The following is an 18,060-nucleotide window of genomic DNA, read 5'->3' as shown; positions in this document are numbered from 1 at the left end:
ATGAAGCTCGTACTGTCACGCGACGAGGAGGATCCATTACTCTAATCAGGAGTGACAGTGCGTGTGGTTTAGTCAGCAGGCTCCTGGCATCATGACCTTCCCAATCCCATCTTCCCATCTGTCTGACCGGAATCTGAGCCGTATCATCAGCACCGTGACGCATCTCTCCTGGTGCTCTGGACAAAATGCTGTGAAACGGGTGGGTGGGTGCGGTAATAATAGAAACTGACGGTAGTTCCCTCGAAAACCATCGGCAACCGCATTTACACAAGACATATTCTGTACGGTTAGACACGCTTGGATATTTATTCCTGTTTAATGCTAGACACAGAGGTGCCATTTGTGCTTAACTATTTGTGCCTTTCTTAACTGGATATAAATTTCTTCAGCAAAAATGCTAAAAATACAGGTACATGTACAAAATTGTCTGGAAAATACTTGACACTATATCCTTTTTTTGGCCACTATACATGTGCTGGTCATATGATTAGAATATCGTGAAAAAGTTCATTTTTTTATTGTAAATTATTTTTAAAAATGAAACTTTCATATATTCTAGATTCCCTACATGTAAAGTAAAACATTTCAAAGTTTTTTATTTTTAAATTTTGATGATTAGAGCGTACAGCTCATGAAAGTCCAAAATCCAGTATCTCAAAATATTAGAATATTTAAGTTTCATTAAATGACCATCCCTACAGTATAAATTCCGGGTATCTCTTGTTCTTTGAAACCACACTAATGGGGAAGACTGCTGACTTGGCAATGGTCCAGGAGACAATCATTGACACCCTCCACAAAGAGAGTAAGTCAGAGATGGTCATTACTTAATGTGGTGGCTGTTTACAGAGTGATGTATCAAAGCATATTTAATGCAAAGTTGACTAGAAGGAAGAAATTGGGTAGGCAAAGGTGCACAAGCAACAGGGATGACCACAAGCTTGAGAATACTGTCAAGTAAAGCCGATTGAAACACTTGGGAGAGCTTCACAATGAGTCAAATGAAGCCGGAGTCAGCACATCAAGAGTCACCACACTCAGACATCTTCAGGAAAAGGACTACCAAGCCACTTCTGAAACAGAAACAACGTCAGAAGCATCTTACCTGGGCTAAGGAGAAAAAGAACTGGACAGTGAATAGTGGTCAAAAGTCCTCTTTTCAGATAAAAGTAAATTTTGCATTTCATGTTGAAATCATGGTCCCAGAGTCTGAAGGAAGACTGGAGAGGCACAGAATCCAAGCTGCTTGAAGTCTAGTGTGAAGTTTCTGAAGTTAGTAATGATTTGGGGGGCCGTGACATCTGCTGGTGTCGGTCCATTGTGTTTTATCAAGTGCAAAGTCAATGCAGCCACCTTCCAGGAGATTTTGGAGCACTTTATGCTTCCATCTGCTGACAAGCTTTATGGAGATGCTGATTTCCTTTTCCAGCAGGACTTTAGCACCTGCCCACAGTGCAAAAACCACTTCCAAGTGGTTTGCTGACCATGATATTACTGTGTTTTATTGGCCAGCCAACATGCCTGACCCCTGAATCTATGGGATATTTTCAAGAGAAAGATGAGAAACAGTCGATCCAACAATATGCAGATGATCTGAAGGCTCAATAGTGCCTCAGCAGTGCCACAGGCTGATCACTTCCATGCCACACTTCACTGATGCTGTAATTTGTGCTAGAGCAAGTCATTTGCTGTAATATGTGCTGCCGACCAAGTATTGAGTGCACAAATGAACATACTTTAAAGAACTTGAACTTTTCTGTTTTGAAAATCAATTTTTTGATTGATCTTAGGAAATATTCTAATATTTTGAGATACTGGATTTTGGACTTTCATGAGCTGTACGCTCTAATCATCAAAATTTAAAAAAAAAAAACTTTTGAAATGTTTTACTTTACATGTAGGGAATCTAGAATATATGAAAGTTTCATTTTTTAAAATAATTTACAATAAAAAAATGAACTTTTTCACGATATTCTAATTATATGACCAGCACCTGTAGTTGTATAAACCTGAAGAGGAACAAAATATAATTTACTAAAGAGCCAATAATCTCCTCATTAAAGACCTGTCGTTAGAAATCAGAATAAAAACGCAATGACAAATTCTGTAACTTAGGCTATTTATTTTGTTATAGTGATTTGGTTATATTGTTTATATCCATTTTCATATTAAATGTTATTTTCTCTGAACTTTTTCGTGGATCCACTATACAACCAACCGACTAGTCAAAAATGTCGTTGTTGCAATTCGTAACTTAAATTGGCAACCACAGCTACGGTAACGCTAAAGGAATTTCAGTAAAATTCCACGTGCAAAAACAGGTCCATTGTCAACATCGTATACCAACATCATATCATTTTTTCATTGTCAATATCATAGCGATGTATGAAGCACAGCTCACACTTTCAAACCAAGCAGCTTAGTTTCTGGAGATCAGCTTGACAAACTTGAATACGAGTGAAATCTGTGTGCAGAACTCGCCCTTACGATACTCCCGATCGCGCTGATTCCTACTGGAATGACTGGATTTCACTGAGCAACAGTAATTGTGTTTGCACGTTTATATATCACCTAGACAACCAACCAACGAATCAAAAATGTGGTTGTTGCAATTCGTAACTTCGTTTCTACGAGTTGGTAGCTAAAGCTACGGTCATCTTAGCATTTCAGTGTAATTTTGCATGCAAGGTTTCGTACAATCTGCTTACACCCCAGCTGATGGTTGTTTACATCATGCTAAAAATCATGCTAATCTTTTTCCTAAAAATCTTACAATTTTCATATTTATTTATTTATTTGTATAGCAACTGTCACTGTCCCACTTTCGGGATGCTTTATTGCCTTTTTTTCCTATTTCATGTTTTAGTAGTCATCATAAATTAGGTATCATTTGAAAGCTTGCTTTTTTCTTAATTCAAACCTTCTTAATTCGCACAGTACTTAAAAACCTTTCAGCGAACACCTCCCCCTAGTGGGTGGTGTCATGTTTCAAATTTCAAAATGTATTTTAAATATTTTATAATCAAAATGTTCTCTAATCTGGACAAAACACATATCATCGGAAAGGTCTGAGACTCAAGGTTCCATATTTGGCAACTGTTTAGTGATAGAAGTGATATTGTAACAGAGATTTATTCATTTGTTACAGGAGAACACATAAACAAAATTCAATGGAACTTGGGTGTCACTCTGTGGATATTTTTGGTACTACGCCTAAACAAAATCTCATGGGAACTTCAAATTTGGAACACAACGTGGTTAGACATATGGCCTTGATTTTATAGCAATTTTAGTGTAAAAATTGTTTTGTAAAATATATATTTTGTTTAAAATAAAAATGATTTATTCTGTTAACTTTTATAACTTTTATAACTTTTTTTTTTTTTTTTTTTTTTTGAAGTATTTCCAAAGCATTCATGAATTACAGCCATGTTTGCACTACCATAAGTTTGGATAGTGCATTTTCACATCTGTGCTCAAAAAGGGGGGTGACGGTTAATGGGTTGAAAACAACTCAATTTGGCTAAAGTGCTTTCCATTAAAACTACTTTTCAACAGCATCAATAACAAAGAACCAAAAACATAAAACAGGTTAGCACTGGAGAAACTCTGACCTGCTTCCTGTCCCAGTCAAAAGCCTAATTGCTGCATTTTGTAAAAGTTAAAAGTGGTTCAGCCGAGTGGTAGCATGTACAAAGAAATCAGTTTTGGCCCCATAATTGACCCCTGAGGAACCTCACAAACACAGACTGCAGAATCAGAGATTATTTTTTTTTCCCAATAGTACTATAGAACTTCTGTCCTATAAATAAGTAGAAAACCATTTCAGGACATTTCCTTGGATCCCTACCTACTGACACAAACGCTCTAAAAGTATGATTCACATCATCGATTTCATACAAAATTGTATGAAAAACCTCCTAAAATAGTTACGTTTTCCGTGCATATTCCTAATTCTAACATTCTCTTTTAATATGCGAAATAATTCCGTTAGGTGCCTCATGACAAACAGAGAACATGCAGTGCCAGAAAAGAGTGTGTGAGTTTTATCATGCCGCCAGCATCGACTCTCAGACCTGCTGTCCTCGGACGGTTTGGAGGAAGTTGCTTCTTTGGCTCTGACGTCTGTAGCCAGAACAACAGATGGCAGATAATGATGATAAATAGACACTGCAGCCACTTGTGTCCGTTTACACTCTGACCTTCATGGCAGAATGAAAAAAGATGAATCATGAGTCGATTTTAAGGCAAGACACTACAGGTGAATAGGGTAAGAAATGTTACTAAATGTAACCCAGTTGATTAATCACTGTACATTTAAGATAACTGTTTTGTATTAGGGGTTCTCTGAAACGTTACATGCAAAAGAAACATCTAATTAAATATGCACAAATTTGTATACATTTCCAGAACTGAAATCTGAACACTGGGTGAAGACAGGTTCAAAATTCTTGTTTGATTTCATTACATATTAGAGTTAAAGGTATTTTGGAGTTCTTTTTTTTTTTATCAAATCAGATAAATCAGAAAATACTGTCAACGGACAGAAAAAAGAATAAAATGTTGTATAAAATCAGGTGAATGATATATGAACAAACCCCACAGTAAAAACCTTCAGAATATAGATAGGAATAAAATTGTAAGTTTTGGTGCATGTAAGTGTTACTGAAGTGGAGAAAAAAACTTTTCTGGAAACGGCCTTTAAAATATGCATTGTAATCAACAGAAGCAAATGTTGTGTGTGATAAAGTGTGATAAAATAAATTCATAAATGTGTATTTTGGATGTTTTCTTTCCACTTTGGAAACAAAATAGACCAAAATCTCAAAACTGTCCAGAAAAGTTTTTTTTGTCACTTCAGTAACACTTACATCTTGCCTTAAGATGTTTTATAGGGATTTATCAGAATATCATGAAAATTGATAATTATTTTTGTAATGAACATTTATCAATATGATGGCCGAAATTATAAACCTATATTCTTTCAAAAACAAAGGAAGTTCCAATCTAGAGTCTGTCATGCTTCAAGACATCAAACTTTTATTTAGTTGGGAAGATTTGTTTTAAACACACAAAATGTCTGGATCCCTCCCTTAAATTTGGTGATTTTTGGCCTGTCCAAGCTCAGACGACTCAAATGCATCTAACAATTAAAATCATTGTGATATAATCTGTTGAACTCATATTTGAAATTTTTTTATAATTATTCATTTTAATTACCAAAAACATAATATCCGAGTTCTACATTTTGTTTACAGTCCGCATACACACTTTTTTGTGTCCTTGTTTCCCCAACCAACCAAGTGTTTTTTTCTTGACATTTTATTTGTTCGTTATACATGTTTGTTTGAAAATGACAAAAATCAAGGTTTTAAACTTTGTCCTAAATTCAGGTTACGAGGTTACAAACCTCAAACAAAATTAAATCAGAAGAGCTCAAATTATATTTAGTTTGACATCCTGAGGTTATGATCTGAACATTCAGCACTTTTCACAGATTATTTGTTGAAAATCAAGCATTTTTAAATCCCATTTTGTACCCTGAAAGCGCAATATAACGTTAAAGGGGCTATATGTATGAATTTTTGAGCATTAATTGCTTTTTTTTATGCCAATGTGTGAACAGCTTGTAATGAAACTTAAAAAAAGAGACCAGTCTCTCGTGCATTATGTGTGCACGAGTGCGAGCACGAGCAGTAAGTTGCTGCTGCAGTTCATTGAACGGCCACCGGTGTCGCTAATAACAAGGGTCTCTGAATTCTACATATAGCCTCTTTAATCGCATATTAACAAGCAGGTTCATGCAAAAAAGAAAGGTTGCAGAGGAAAGAAGTCCATCAGCGAAGGTAAGTAGGCCTACATGAAAAGAACAGGCTGAAGAATCATCGTTATGAACTCTTTCTCCTACAAACGTCTCTCTGCTGAAATTGCTCTTTCTATCAATGTCTCTATTTTCCACGTAAACTTCTATTTCTATAGAGGAAAAACAAGGAACCCAGAGAAGGTGGAGTATTTCCAGCCGCCCATCAGGTTTCCTCTCTCCAGTTTGAGGTAGGCCTTATCTCCTCTCTCCATGGTAACCAGACCGGCGTTGGTCGCTGCCTCACGTGTCACGTCCTGATCGCCAGCGAAGGCGGAGATCACCGGCCAACCGTTCATCACGAGACTCACCTGGGCGGAGAGTCAGAAAGTAAAGACTTTTAATGATTTTGCAATATTATGTTTTAAACTTTATATATATATATATATATATATATATATATATATATATATATATATATATATATATTTGCTAGGGCACATTTCTCAGTACTTAGGTCATTTTTTCATCAGAACATCGGTCTATGTGAAATAAACTGTGGATCATTTATCATTTTGGAACTTAATACTGTTATATTCCTGCTTATCTGCAGAAATAAAGCTGGCTTGACTAGAAAAGGACATAAAAATGAAGTTCCTCATGAAATTCTTCATAAGAGACCTGGATCTTTGGACTCACCTGTATTGTTTGCCTGTTGTAGACTTTGACCACATTGAAACTGAAGCTGTACACTCCTTTTCTAGGAGCCAGGAAAACGCTCCGCGCCGGATCGAAATGACTGCCAACGTTCACCAGAACCTTCAACAGACCACAAAAAGACACTGGTTGCTTCACGCACTGCTGATAAAACGGCTAAAGCATCGATCACATATTTCACACATCATTACCTGGTCAAAGTATATGGTCATGGTGCGGTTGCTCATCTCAGACGGTTCATGATTGTTGTTCCGGACGGCCGAGAAAGCGATGCGGCCGCTTCCGGAGCGCACCGACATTCCCAAAGCGTTCCCGGCCGGCTCTGTGGTTGGAGTGGAGTCGCACACGACTAAACACTTTCCCTCCAGCACGATGGGCTCCGTGTCATTTTGGCCCCAAACCAGCAGGGGGCCGATCAGACAGAGGAGCCCAGCGAGCAGCGAGGTGCAGCGGGCAAAGCGTGAGCCGCCCATCCTGACCGATCCTGATCCACTCGAGTGTTTGAATATGTTGACGTCTCGCGGTGTGTTTCACCTGCTTCTCCTGCAGGTCCAAAACAAATGCAGACGGGTCCAAATATCCAGCGGTGACCCACTAATGAACCAGAGTCCAGATCTCAGCGCAGAGCGAGTCTGATTGTGTGCGGTTACATGAGACATTGGGTTATTTTGCTCTTCAGTGTTTCTGTGTGTTGTGAGATCACTGTGTAAGTCACTGTATCACCACAACACACACACACACACACACATGCCATCTGGACGAGACGTCCCTCATGAGGAGACCATCTGCCTTCCCATCATGCTTCCCAACATTCCCACACACACGCATACACCAGTGTTATTTTAGTGTCATTGAGATGCTATTTTAATTTTTATTCATATTTTGAATTAGTTTTGTTTTTTCATCATTTTTTGATGTGTCTATATAGTTTTTTATTATTTTTCAGTTTTAATTATTTTAGTATATCAACTTAAACTAAATGAAAAATATGTTGCCTTGGCAGCTAGCTGTAATAAAATAAGTTTTTGTATGTATATATAATTTATTTCAGTTAAAGGGTTAGTTCACCCAAAAATGAAATTTCTGTCATTTATTACTCGCCCTCACGTCATTCCAAACCTGCAAGACTTTCGTTCATCTTCACAACACAAATGAAGATATTTGTGATCCTGGACCAATCATAAGTCACACAGGTTTATTTAGCCAACAATGCATTGTAAGGGTCAAAATTATTGATTTTTCTTTTATGCCAAAAATCATTAGGATATTAAAGATCATGTTCCATGAAGATATTTTGTAAATTTTCTATTGTGAATATATCAAAAAATATTTATGTGAGTGGATATTCATTGCTAAGGACTTCATTTTGACAACTTTAAAGGCGATTTTCTCGATATTTCGATTTTTTTTGCAACCTCAGATTTGCAGATTTGTAAAGGAACACTCCACTTTTTTGAAAATAGGCTCATTTTTCACTTGCATGAAATCCACCAATAGCAAACCACAACCATCTAATCACACAGACAAAATCAAGCCCCATCCTACATTTGTTCTTGTTTGCGAAGCAGTTTCACTCAGAAATGCGTCACACTAGGGGAGCAAAGACGGTAACACTTTAGATTACAGCCCGGAAAGTACTGCGTAATTACAACAAATTTACAGCGTAACTTTCAATAATTATAGTGTAACTATACAGTAAGTATGTGTAAGTATAGGGGAACAATATGTGAAGTATTGGGAATAAAGGGGTAACAACCAGGAAAATAACAAATTATTTTATACTGTAAATATTTTATAACTAAGGGGTACTTATGACATATAACTAAGGGGTAAGTATGACATTACGGGCCGTAAATTAAAGTGGAGCTTGTTACCCTCTTGTTTCATGTAGTTACAGGGTATGACATTACGGGCCGTAAATTAAAGTGGAGCTTGTTACCCTCTTATTTCATGTAGTTACAGGGTAAGTATGACATTACGGGCCGTAAATTAAAGTGGAGCTTGTTACCCTCTTGTTTCATGTAGTTACAGGGTAAGTATGACATTACGGGCCGTAAATTAAAGTGGAGCTTGTTACCCTCTTATTTCATGTAGTTACAGGGTAAGTATGACATTACGGGCCGTAAATTAAAGTGGAGCTTGTTACCCTCTTGTTTCATGTAGTTACAGGGTATGACATTACGGGCCGTAAATTAAAGTGGAGCTTGTTACCCTCTTGTTTCATGTAGTTACAGGGTATGACATTACGGGCCGTAAATTAAAGTGGAGCTTGTTACCCTCTTGTTTCATGTAGTTACAGGGTAAGTACGACATTACGGGCTGTAAATTAAAGTGGAGCTTGTTACACTCTTGTTTCATGTAGTTACAGGGTATGACATTACGGGCCGTAAATTAAAGTGGAGCTTGTTACACTCTTGTTTCATGTAGTTACAGGGTATGACATTACGGGCCGTAAATTAAAGTGGAGCTTGTTACCCTCTTATTTCATGTAGTTACAGGGTAAGTACGACATTACGGGCTGTAAATTAAAGTGGAGCTTGTTACACTCTTGTTTCATGTAGTTACAGGGTAAATATGACATTACGGGCCGTAAATTAAAGTGGAGCTTGTTACCCTCTTGTTTCATGTAGTTACAGGGTATGACATTACGGGCCGTAAATTAAAGTGGAGCTTGTTACCCTCTTGTTTCATGTAGTTACAGGGTATGACATTACGGGCCGTAAATTAAAGTGGAGCTTGTTACCCTCTTGTTTCATGTAGTTACAGGGTATGACATTACGGGCCGTAAATTAAAGTGGAGCTTGTTACCCTCTTATTTCATGTAGTTACAGGGTAAGTACGACATTACGGGCCGTAAATTAAAGTGGAGCTTGTTACCCTCTTATTTCATGTAGTTACAGGGTAAGTAATTAATAAAAAATAAATAAATAAATAAAAACACAAACAGTCATATCACTTGGAAAACTTTATTTGAAAAACAACTTATTTCAAAACAGATTTAAAGTTGCAACACTTCTTATTCGTTTCTCTTGCTTGGCTTCCTCCTCCTCTTGTTCCTCTTTTTCTTTCTTTCCACTGATGAATCTTAAGAGGGAATCCCATTTGCTATTCTGTATTTAAAAAATACAGTCCACCCGGAAATGTACTCATCATTTACCCTCATGCCATCTGAGATGTATACGACTTTCCTTCTTAAGATGAACACAAAAAGGATTTTAGGAAATAAATCAGAAATAAATCATCTGGGAACGCTTTATAATGCAAGCTCACATGTTCCTAAAAGTCGAAGCATCAAACAGCACAAACAGCAATAACTACAGTAATCCATAAGACCCTAATGGATGAATCGATGTCTTCTGAAGTGAAACGATACGTATTTGTAAGAAAAATACCATATATTTTAATATTAACTTTCGACCAGCTGTCTTCTGCGCGTGCATGCGAGGGTTGAGAGTTCATGCTTGACGTAACTTGAAGCGTGACGTAGCGTAAACTCACGCAGATGTTGGATGCCGTCAGTTTTTTTTTATTTATTTATTGTTTTTTAGTAATGCTCACAACAAAATACACAGAATAACAGATAATGAGAATGAGAAACAAACAAGACAGAATAACAGAGACGGCAGTTCTAGCGCGAGTTTCACACGAATCTCCCGCGAGAACGTCATGAAAGCTTCACGTTGCTCATTTCAATGTGCTTCATCGAACGCGAAGTCGACTCTCATGCAGGCGCTGGTGACAGCTGGTCGGAAGCGAAAAGATGAATAGCCTAAACCATGAATTTCGGGGTGTACTGTATTTTCTTATAATACAGAATAGCAATGAGATTCCTTCTTAAGATTCATCAGCTGAGAAACGAGCAGGAGGAAGCCAAGCGAGAAACAACAACAACCAATAAATGGACAAAACTTGTTACTTTCTGTCAGGACTTTAGAGTTTGAAATGAAAAGTTGATTTAAAAAAATAAATAATAAGTGTTGTAGACCTGTTTTTAATAAAGTTGTTTTTCAAATAAAGGTTTCAGAGTCAGTGATATCAGATTGTTTGCATTTTATTAATTACTTACCCTGTAACTACATGAAATAAGAGGGTAACAAGCTCCACTTCAATTTACGGCCCGTAATGTCATATTTACCCCTTAGTTATATGTCATAAGTACCCCTTAGTTATAAAATATTTACAGTATAAATAATTTGTTATTTTCCTGGTTGTTACCCCTTTATTCCCAATACTTTACATATGGTACTTACACATACTTACTGTATAGTTACACTATAATTATTGAAAGTTATGCTGTAAATTCATTGTAATTACGCAGTACTTTCCGGGCTGTAATCTAAAGCGTTACCGCAAAGACTAGCACAACTTCCCTTTCATTAATGATCAAAGCGTGGTCAAGTGTAGGGATTTATACGATTATAAACTCAGTCACTCAAATATCTGCATGTTGCCTGAATATTGTATATGTTGTACAAAACAGCACAACAGGGAAGCGCACTAGGGTTTGGAACAGAGCCTGTCCTTCTGAGTTCTGCCAAAGTTCCCCACCGCTCAAACAGACATTAAAATTCAGCAATATTTCTTACTCTTTCTCGTCCTGTTATCATAACTAGTACACATATGCTCTCACGTTCTGTCCATCCTGTTCTTCCCGTGTGTTCGTGCTCTCTGCCTCTTCCAAACACCACAATAAACATCACTCTCAATGAAAGCGCAGTTATTTCTCCAGCGCTGTGTTGATTGAACACATTGCATCAGTACGTGTGCTATTAATGCTGAAAAATGCATGTTTCAAATATGAAATCATGAATGTATAAACATGGAAAAAATAACTATATGAAATTATAAAACTTACTTTGTCATGGCAAAGCCCAAATTTAAGGCCTGTTTGTGTTGAACTTGTTTTTTTTCCCCTAAATAACAGATGAGTTCATTACATTTGCTTCATAGAAACATTTTGCAAACAATTTTTGATAAATCTACAGTGCGGTGAGAGCCTAAAAAAGGATATATCACATGGGCTGTATATATATATATATATATATATATATATATATATATATATATATACAGTACAGTCCAAAAGTTTGGAACCACTAAGATTTTTGATGTTTTTAAAAGAAGTTTCGTCTGCTCACCAAGGCTACATTTATTTACTTAAAAATACAGTAAAAAACAGTAATATTGTGAAATATTATTACAATTTAAAATAACTGTTTTCTATTTGAATATATTTGACAAAGTAATTTATTCCTGTGATGCAAAGCTGAATTTTCAGCATCGTTACTCCAGTCTTCAGTGTCACATGATCCTTCAGAAATCATTCTAATATGCTGATCTGCTGCTCAATAAACATTTATGATTATTTTCAATGTTGAAAACAGTTGTGTACTTTTTTTTTCAGGATTCCTTGATGAATAGAAAGTTCAAAAGAACAGCATTTATCTGAAATACAAAGCTTCTGTAGCATTATACACTACCGTTCAAAAGTTTGGGGTCAGTAAGAATTTTTATTGTTATTTTTTTGAAAAGAAATTATAGAAATTAATACTTTTATTCAGCAAGGATGCATTAAATCAATCAAAAGTGGCAGTAAAGACATTTATAATGTTACAAAAGATTAGATTTCAGATAAACACTGTTCTTTTGAACTTTCTATTCAACAAATAATCCTGAAAAAAAATATTGTACACAAATATTTTGTACAATTGTAAATGTTTATTGAGCAGCAGATCAGCATATTAGAATGATTTCTGAAGGATCATGTGACACTGAAGACTGGAGTAATGATGCTGAAAATTCAGCTTTGCATCACAGGAATAAATTACTTTGTGAAATATATTCAAATAGAAAACAGTTATTTTAAATTGTAATAATATTTCACAATATTACTGTTTTTACTGTATTTTTAATTAAATAAATGTAGCCTTGGTGAGCAGACAAAACTTCTTTTAAAAACATTAAAAATCTTAGTTGTTCCAAACTTTTGAACTGTACTGTATATAATGTGCACAATAGTAAAAGCCCAAGACACAAAGAAAGTCAGAAATTGAAGCCCAAGAAATAATTAAACACTCCCCTAAAGAAAGACAGAGTGACCTACTGTGGGAAAGGTACATGATCCAAGTTGTCTAAAACACGAGACAGATGAATCAATTATCAAAACAATTAGATAATGCCCTTGTTGAGTTCAAACAGCAAAAGATCAGACACAGCGCCCTCTAGAGTACTCAATTAAACAAACTGTAACATTCATGTTATTTTTGATTGATTCTTCATGGATAAAAGTCACATCTTGTTTTTGTCACTGAATATCTACTTGTTTGACTCTTGTTTATATGAAGCATGTTTAATTATTTGACATCTCACTTGCCAAACATAAGAATCATGATATTAGTCATAACTGTGGTTTGTTTGGTTAAACTGGAGGAAAAAAACACACACATGGTCCAGACACAAATTTACAGCAACACTTTCTGCATTTTACATCTTTACATCAATAGGTGACTGTTTTTATGAGTATGTGATTGAGCTATTTGGACTCTGTGACAAATTTGCTTTTGTAAGTTGCTATGGATAAAAGCATCTGCTAAAGGGTTAGTTCACCCAAAAATGAAAATTCTGTCATTTATTACTTACCCTCATGCCGTTCCACACCCGTAAGACCTTCGTTAATCTTCAGAACACAAATTAAAATATTTTAGTTGAAATCATGGCCTCCATAGGGAGCAATTTCCTCTCTCAAGATCCATAAAGGTACTAAAAACATATTTAAATCAGTTCATGTGAGTACAGTGGTTCAATATTAATATTATAAAGCAATGAGAATATTTTTGGAGTGCCAAAAAAAACGAAATAATGACTTATTTAGTGATGGACGATTTCAAAACACTGCTTCATGAAGCATCGGAGCACAGATGAATCAGCGTGTCAAATCTGCTGTTCGGAGCGCCAAAGTCACGTAATTTCAGCCGTTGGCAGTTTGACATGCGATCTGATTCATTTATTTATTTAAATGCACAAATGTAAATAATACTTATAGAAAGAATTTTGAAGCAAAATGCTGTTTGGAATAATAGTATATGCCTGTTATCTGGTTAGTTACATTTTATTATTTGCATTAAGCATTGTTTTTTTCAACACTACATCCCATTTAGTATCTGGACACAAGACCATGAAACATTTGAGACAATTACTCCCATACTTTATTACAAAGAACAACCATAACCACAAATCATAGTACAGCACTACATCTGTTTTAAATATACAGGCCTGCATGTGTCATTTCATAATCTAACAAAGTTATTCTAAATCTTCACCGATGGTAAATAAAAACAAAACAGGGATGCAGCAATACCATATTTTAAGACTTTTTACAAGTATGGTAAAAGAGGCCTTATAGTTCATCTCTTCTTTTTCATCTGCTCTACACTGATTTTGTTCTGGTTCTTCTGAAAGACCGTTCCGTCTGCTGCTTCTCTCCATTCCAGTCTGGTGATGTTCGCCATCACTCCCAGTTTCTGCAGCTTCTGCTCGATCTGAAAATCACGACACGTAAATTTCATATTTATACATTAACTTTTGAACATTACTGTATTGTTAAGACCCTAAGGTATTTTGTTTGTTTTCACTTGTCATTGTCTGTGTATACTCTTTTCTGTATGTATAGTCGTGTCTGTGTTCCAGGTGGGCGTGGTTTCCACTTACCGGTTGGGAAACACTGATTGGTCCAGCTAAACACCTGACCAATACTTAAGGACCACCCCAAACACTCAGTCTTTGCCTCGTGCCTCGTTGACTTTGTGCCATATCGCCATCGTTCTTCGCTTCCATTGATTATACTGTTCGTTTCGTCATCGTTTGTTTGAGAGTGTCGTGCCAGAGAGATTGTGAGTGTTTGTTTATTGTTACTAATTCTGATTACCCGGTTTATTTGATCTCTGCCTGTTTGACTACGCTTATTGAACACCGAATCTGACTTGTTTGCCTGAACCTTGTATATACTACTGTAAAAACTATTGTAAATATTACTTTCACTTTATGGGAAGTAGGGGGTTTGACGCCAATTTATTTTGTATCTAAATTTCACTTTGTTTATGGTTAAGGGAGGTACGTAAGTTAAGTTGTATTTTGTTTTTGTTTTTTTGGGGGGGTAAGGTAATTTAGTTTCTAAAAGTAGATTGTTTTGTTTGTTATTTTGGCCGTGTCTGCCCCTGACGTTGCAACCCTTATTTTCATTGTAAATAAACTTTGTATTGATTTTGATATCTCTCTGGTATTGAGACTCGCTTCCTTTCTGTTACGGCTGACCCCTAGCGGTTGTAACCGTATATAGTAAATAAATCTTCAATTAACTTTTAAATACTTAATGTTTTTGTGAAACGATACCCATAAAACTGTTTAATCAATATTAAAACATTTATCAATTGTTCTTGGTCATATGACCCTGATCGCCCTCAAATATTTGACAGAAGGATTAGAAATATAGCTAGTTAGAAACTGTACACAAATACTAAATGAAAACATTTTTATTTTTTTGTTTTAATGCTGTTTGTAGTGTATAAATGTGTTAGTCTAAGGTCTGAATTTACAATTGTGATGTAAAGTTTACAGTAGGGGTTTAGAGATGACTTTGTTCTTAATTTGGTTGCTCCATTAGTTTGTAAGGAAATACTTGTCTTGTAGATTTTAAGCACTTCGTAAAGTAATGTGTAGTTATTAAAAATGTGCATTATAGTTATGTATTTAAACAAAGAATTACATCTTATGAGGTTGATGATACTGACAGACAGAGGTTTCTGTAATTTAACTTAGGTCTAGGTTGTTTTTAAATTAATGTTGCAGTGGTTAAATATTTAGTAGTGCACAATTACATTTTGCACACATTTACGCCACCTTTAGGTGAAGTTATAAGAAGTTGTTGAGGGATTGTTGTCTGTGTGCTAAAGTGACTCACCTCAGTTAAGATGGCCGTCTTTATATCAGGATCATTCACATTCAGACCAGATTTCACCTCCAGTCTCAGTATTTGCCTCTTCATATGAACTTGAACAAAACATTACAAAGCAGTATTTACTAAAAAAAAATTATATCTGTAGTTGTCAATGATCATTCTGTCATCGTTTACTTGTGCTCATGTCATTCAAATTTGTACTTTTCTGATATAAATGATGGCAAAATATTTTTGGCTGAACTAAGTTTTGACATGGTGCATAACATTAATAGTTATAAGTGTCAAACCATTTGTAAATGACGAAACACTCACTGTGATAGCAGAAGAATGGTTTCTGTCTGCTGCAGAGCATCGTCTTCCAAAATCTTTCCTCCACTAACGCAACACAATCTCCGATCAAACCTGGCTGAAATGAATCCCAGTTTCTGAAGGAAGACCCGCTGTTGTCGGACCAGATGTAAGAGTCTTTGAAGAGGCCGATGTATGCGGATCCTTCTGTGGGAATGAGCTGCTGGATCTCTTGGTTCTCTCCCTGGTTCCTCACGCTGACCAGATCTGTGTGATACCGTCTGCAGTATCTCTGAGCTTCTCTCCATGTGTACAGAAAGCTGATGTAGAAGTATTGCTGCTCAATATTGTTTGCTATAAGAGCATAAGATGCAGGTTAGCAGCGTATAGCAGTTAAACTAAAACTAAAAATATACAAAAAAAAAAAAAGAGAAATACCTTGGCATTTAGCTGAATTATTTTAGTTTAACTAAATAATTAATACTATGTAGACATGAAAAAAAAAAAACGAATAAAAATGACAATTAGTAAAACTTTAACAAACATTAACATGTATATTAAATAAAAATAAAAAAACTTATGCAGAATATTAATAAAACCTATAATAGTATCTCAATCAATGTTAATATTTGAATTGGAGATTTATATTTTCTGTTTTGATTTTAGTTAAAATTTGTCATTTTGTTGTCATTTTTATCATTATTATGTCTGTCATACGCTGTAAAAAAGAAAAGATTTTTCAAAGATTGAATGCATTTTACAAGGAAATACTATTTTAGTTTTTCAACTTCAGAATTCCACTTTTTTAATGTACCCTTTGCTGTTTCTTTGTAATTGAAATTTACTAGCAAAAATGGTTTCAAAGTATAAGTCCTACACCAAATCGTTTCCAGTGTATGACGGCAGTGATGGAGGATGGTGAAACGCTGTATTAGGGAATGTCTAGATGTCTAGATAGATAGTCTAGATTTTTAGTTTTAGTTATTTTAGTACTTCAACTTAAACTAAACAAAAATGAGAAATGTTGCCTTGGAAAGAGCTAAAATAAAATCTTTATTTTTTATATAATATTTCAGTTGTTTATAAGTAATGAAAATGTTATTTTATGGTTTTACTTTTAGTTAATGATAAGTTTTTTTTTTTCTGTTTTCATTTTATTTTTAGTTAAAGTTTAAATAATTATTTATTTTTTATCATACTTGCCCCCCCAATTTGACTATATTATTTTTGTTTTTAGTTTTATTTAATGCAGTACTTAATTTTTTTTTAATGTTTATTTTATGTATATTTGGTTTTAGTTATAGTTAAACATAATAAAAGTGTATTGAACAAACACTTTTAAAACGTCATGCTCTACTCCAAAATATTAAATGGGATTGTTTCTCAAATGTTCTTTTGTTTTGGAGGGCTGTCATTTTTCATCAGGGAAATTATTTTGGCTATACTGCTCAGCAAAATTGTCTTGACTAACATAAAACACAATCGTGATCCTGCGTGTAAACAATCCTGATATAATTTTTTTGTCATAAGGCCCACCTTTACTCACCATCAAAACAGATGAAGTTGAAGGTATTGAGGCAGTTGGTGTTTTCAAACTGTCCTTTGTAAGTCATGATGACACAGTCTTGATAATATATTGTGTCGGGCTTGAAAGGTGCCCAGTTTCTGTATTCTCTCTCTCCTTCTCTATAAAAGCGTCCGTCTGACAGAGCCCAGTTCCAGTAGAAAGTGCTGCCTTTCATCAGCCCGATCCACGCGCCGCTGGACGTGACCTGTCCGGTCGCAAGTAAACTCAGATCATCCATGCTTTCAATAGTTGCCAGGTCTGTGTAGGTCTCTCTGCAGTACTGCTGCGCCTCAACGAATGTTTTTAATTCTGGCACAAAGTAGTAGACGTTCATAGGCCACTGATAGACTGGTAAGGTGGAAAAACCTAGAAAAAAAGACCAATAATAATCGATAAAGGATAAAAATAAAATTAACGTTGAGGGAACGTTCTGGCAAGGTTCACTCAAAGTTATGAACAAACTTTCTTCCAGTAATGTTAATAGAACATTCATTCAAAGTTATGTTCTTTAATAATGTTCTCAAGCACAATGAATGTTGCTACTTGTTTCAGAACATTAGAGAACATTAAAAAGTAACATTCCTATAATGTTTGAAAAGGGAACGTTCCCTTAACATTCACATAACCAAGAAAAAACACTTAAAACATTTAAAAACTTTTGAATGTTCTGAGAACATTTCAGAAATAAACGCTCTTAGAAGATATTTTTGTACGTGCACGTTGAAGGGAACCTAC

General features: G+C 35.4%; 2 protein-coding genes across 2 annotated transcripts; both read right to left on the bottom strand.

Annotated features, from left to right (window-relative positions):
• Nucleotides 1-5,015: 5,015 nt before the first annotated feature.
• si:dkeyp-74b6.2 (cerebellin-1) lies at nucleotides 5,016-6,990 on the bottom strand. The gene is made up of 3 exons (XM_048183509.1): nucleotides 6,709-6,990; nucleotides 6,500-6,619; nucleotides 5,016-6,171 (listed from the first exon to the last, which is right to left on the bottom strand). Exons 1-3 carry the CDS (start codon nucleotides 6,988-6,990, stop codon nucleotides 5,974-5,976), a joined length of 600 nt encoding a protein of 199 aa, XP_048039466.1. The 3' UTR covers nucleotides 5,016-5,973.
• A 6,609-nt stretch (nucleotides 6,991-13,599) lies between these two features.
• Nucleotides 13,600-17,659, bottom strand: LOC125263954 (macrophage mannose receptor 1-like). Its single transcript, XM_048183155.1, has 4 exons — nucleotides 17,305-17,659; nucleotides 15,783-16,112; nucleotides 15,474-15,562; nucleotides 13,600-14,055 (listed from the first exon to the last, which is right to left on the bottom strand). The coding sequence occupies exons 1-4, from the start codon at nucleotides 17,657-17,659 to the stop codon at nucleotides 13,921-13,923; spliced, it is 909 nt and encodes a 302-aa protein (XP_048039112.1). The 3' UTR covers nucleotides 13,600-13,920.
• Between the last annotated feature and the right edge of the window lie 401 nt (nucleotides 17,660-18,060).

Source organism: Megalobrama amblycephala, linkage group LG3 (assembly GCF_018812025.1).
Source record: "Megalobrama amblycephala isolate DHTTF-2021 linkage group LG3, ASM1881202v1, whole genome shotgun sequence".
Lineage (NCBI taxonomy): Eukaryota > Metazoa > Chordata > Actinopteri > Cypriniformes > Xenocyprididae > Megalobrama > Megalobrama amblycephala.
Note: the sequence above shows the minus strand (reverse complement) of the source record. Positions and strands in the feature narration are given on the sequence as shown.

What these genes read in the sequence shown, in the direction of transcription:
- LOC125263954 (XM_048183155.1), bottom strand. Translation starts at nt 17,659, where the DNA reads ATGAACGTCTACTACTTTGTGCCAGAATTAAAAACATTCGTTGAGGCG. An exon ending in CAACTTCATCTGTTTTGATG is followed by an intron (nt 16,113 to 17,304) that starts GTGAGTAAAGGT and finishes ATGCTCTTATAG; the next exon opens with CAAACAATATTGAGCAGCAA. An exon ending in ACCATTCTTCTGCTATCACA is followed by an intron (nt 15,563 to 15,782) that starts GTGAGTGTTTCG and finishes GTTTTGTTCAAG; the next exon opens with TTCATATGAAGAGGCAAATA.
- si:dkeyp-74b6.2 (XM_048183509.1), bottom strand. Translation starts at nt 6,990, where the DNA reads ATGGGCGGCTCACGCTTTGCCCGCTGCACCTCGCTGCTCGCTGGGCTC. An exon ending in TGACCATATACTTTGACCAG is followed by an intron (nt 6,620 to 6,708) that starts GTAATGATGTGT and finishes GGTCTGTTGAAG; the next exon opens with GTTCTGGTGAACGTTGGCAG. An exon ending in ACAACAGGCAAACAATACAG is followed by an intron (nt 6,172 to 6,499) that starts GTGAGTCCAAAG and finishes CTCTCCGCCCAG; the next exon opens with GTGAGTCTCGTGATGAACGG.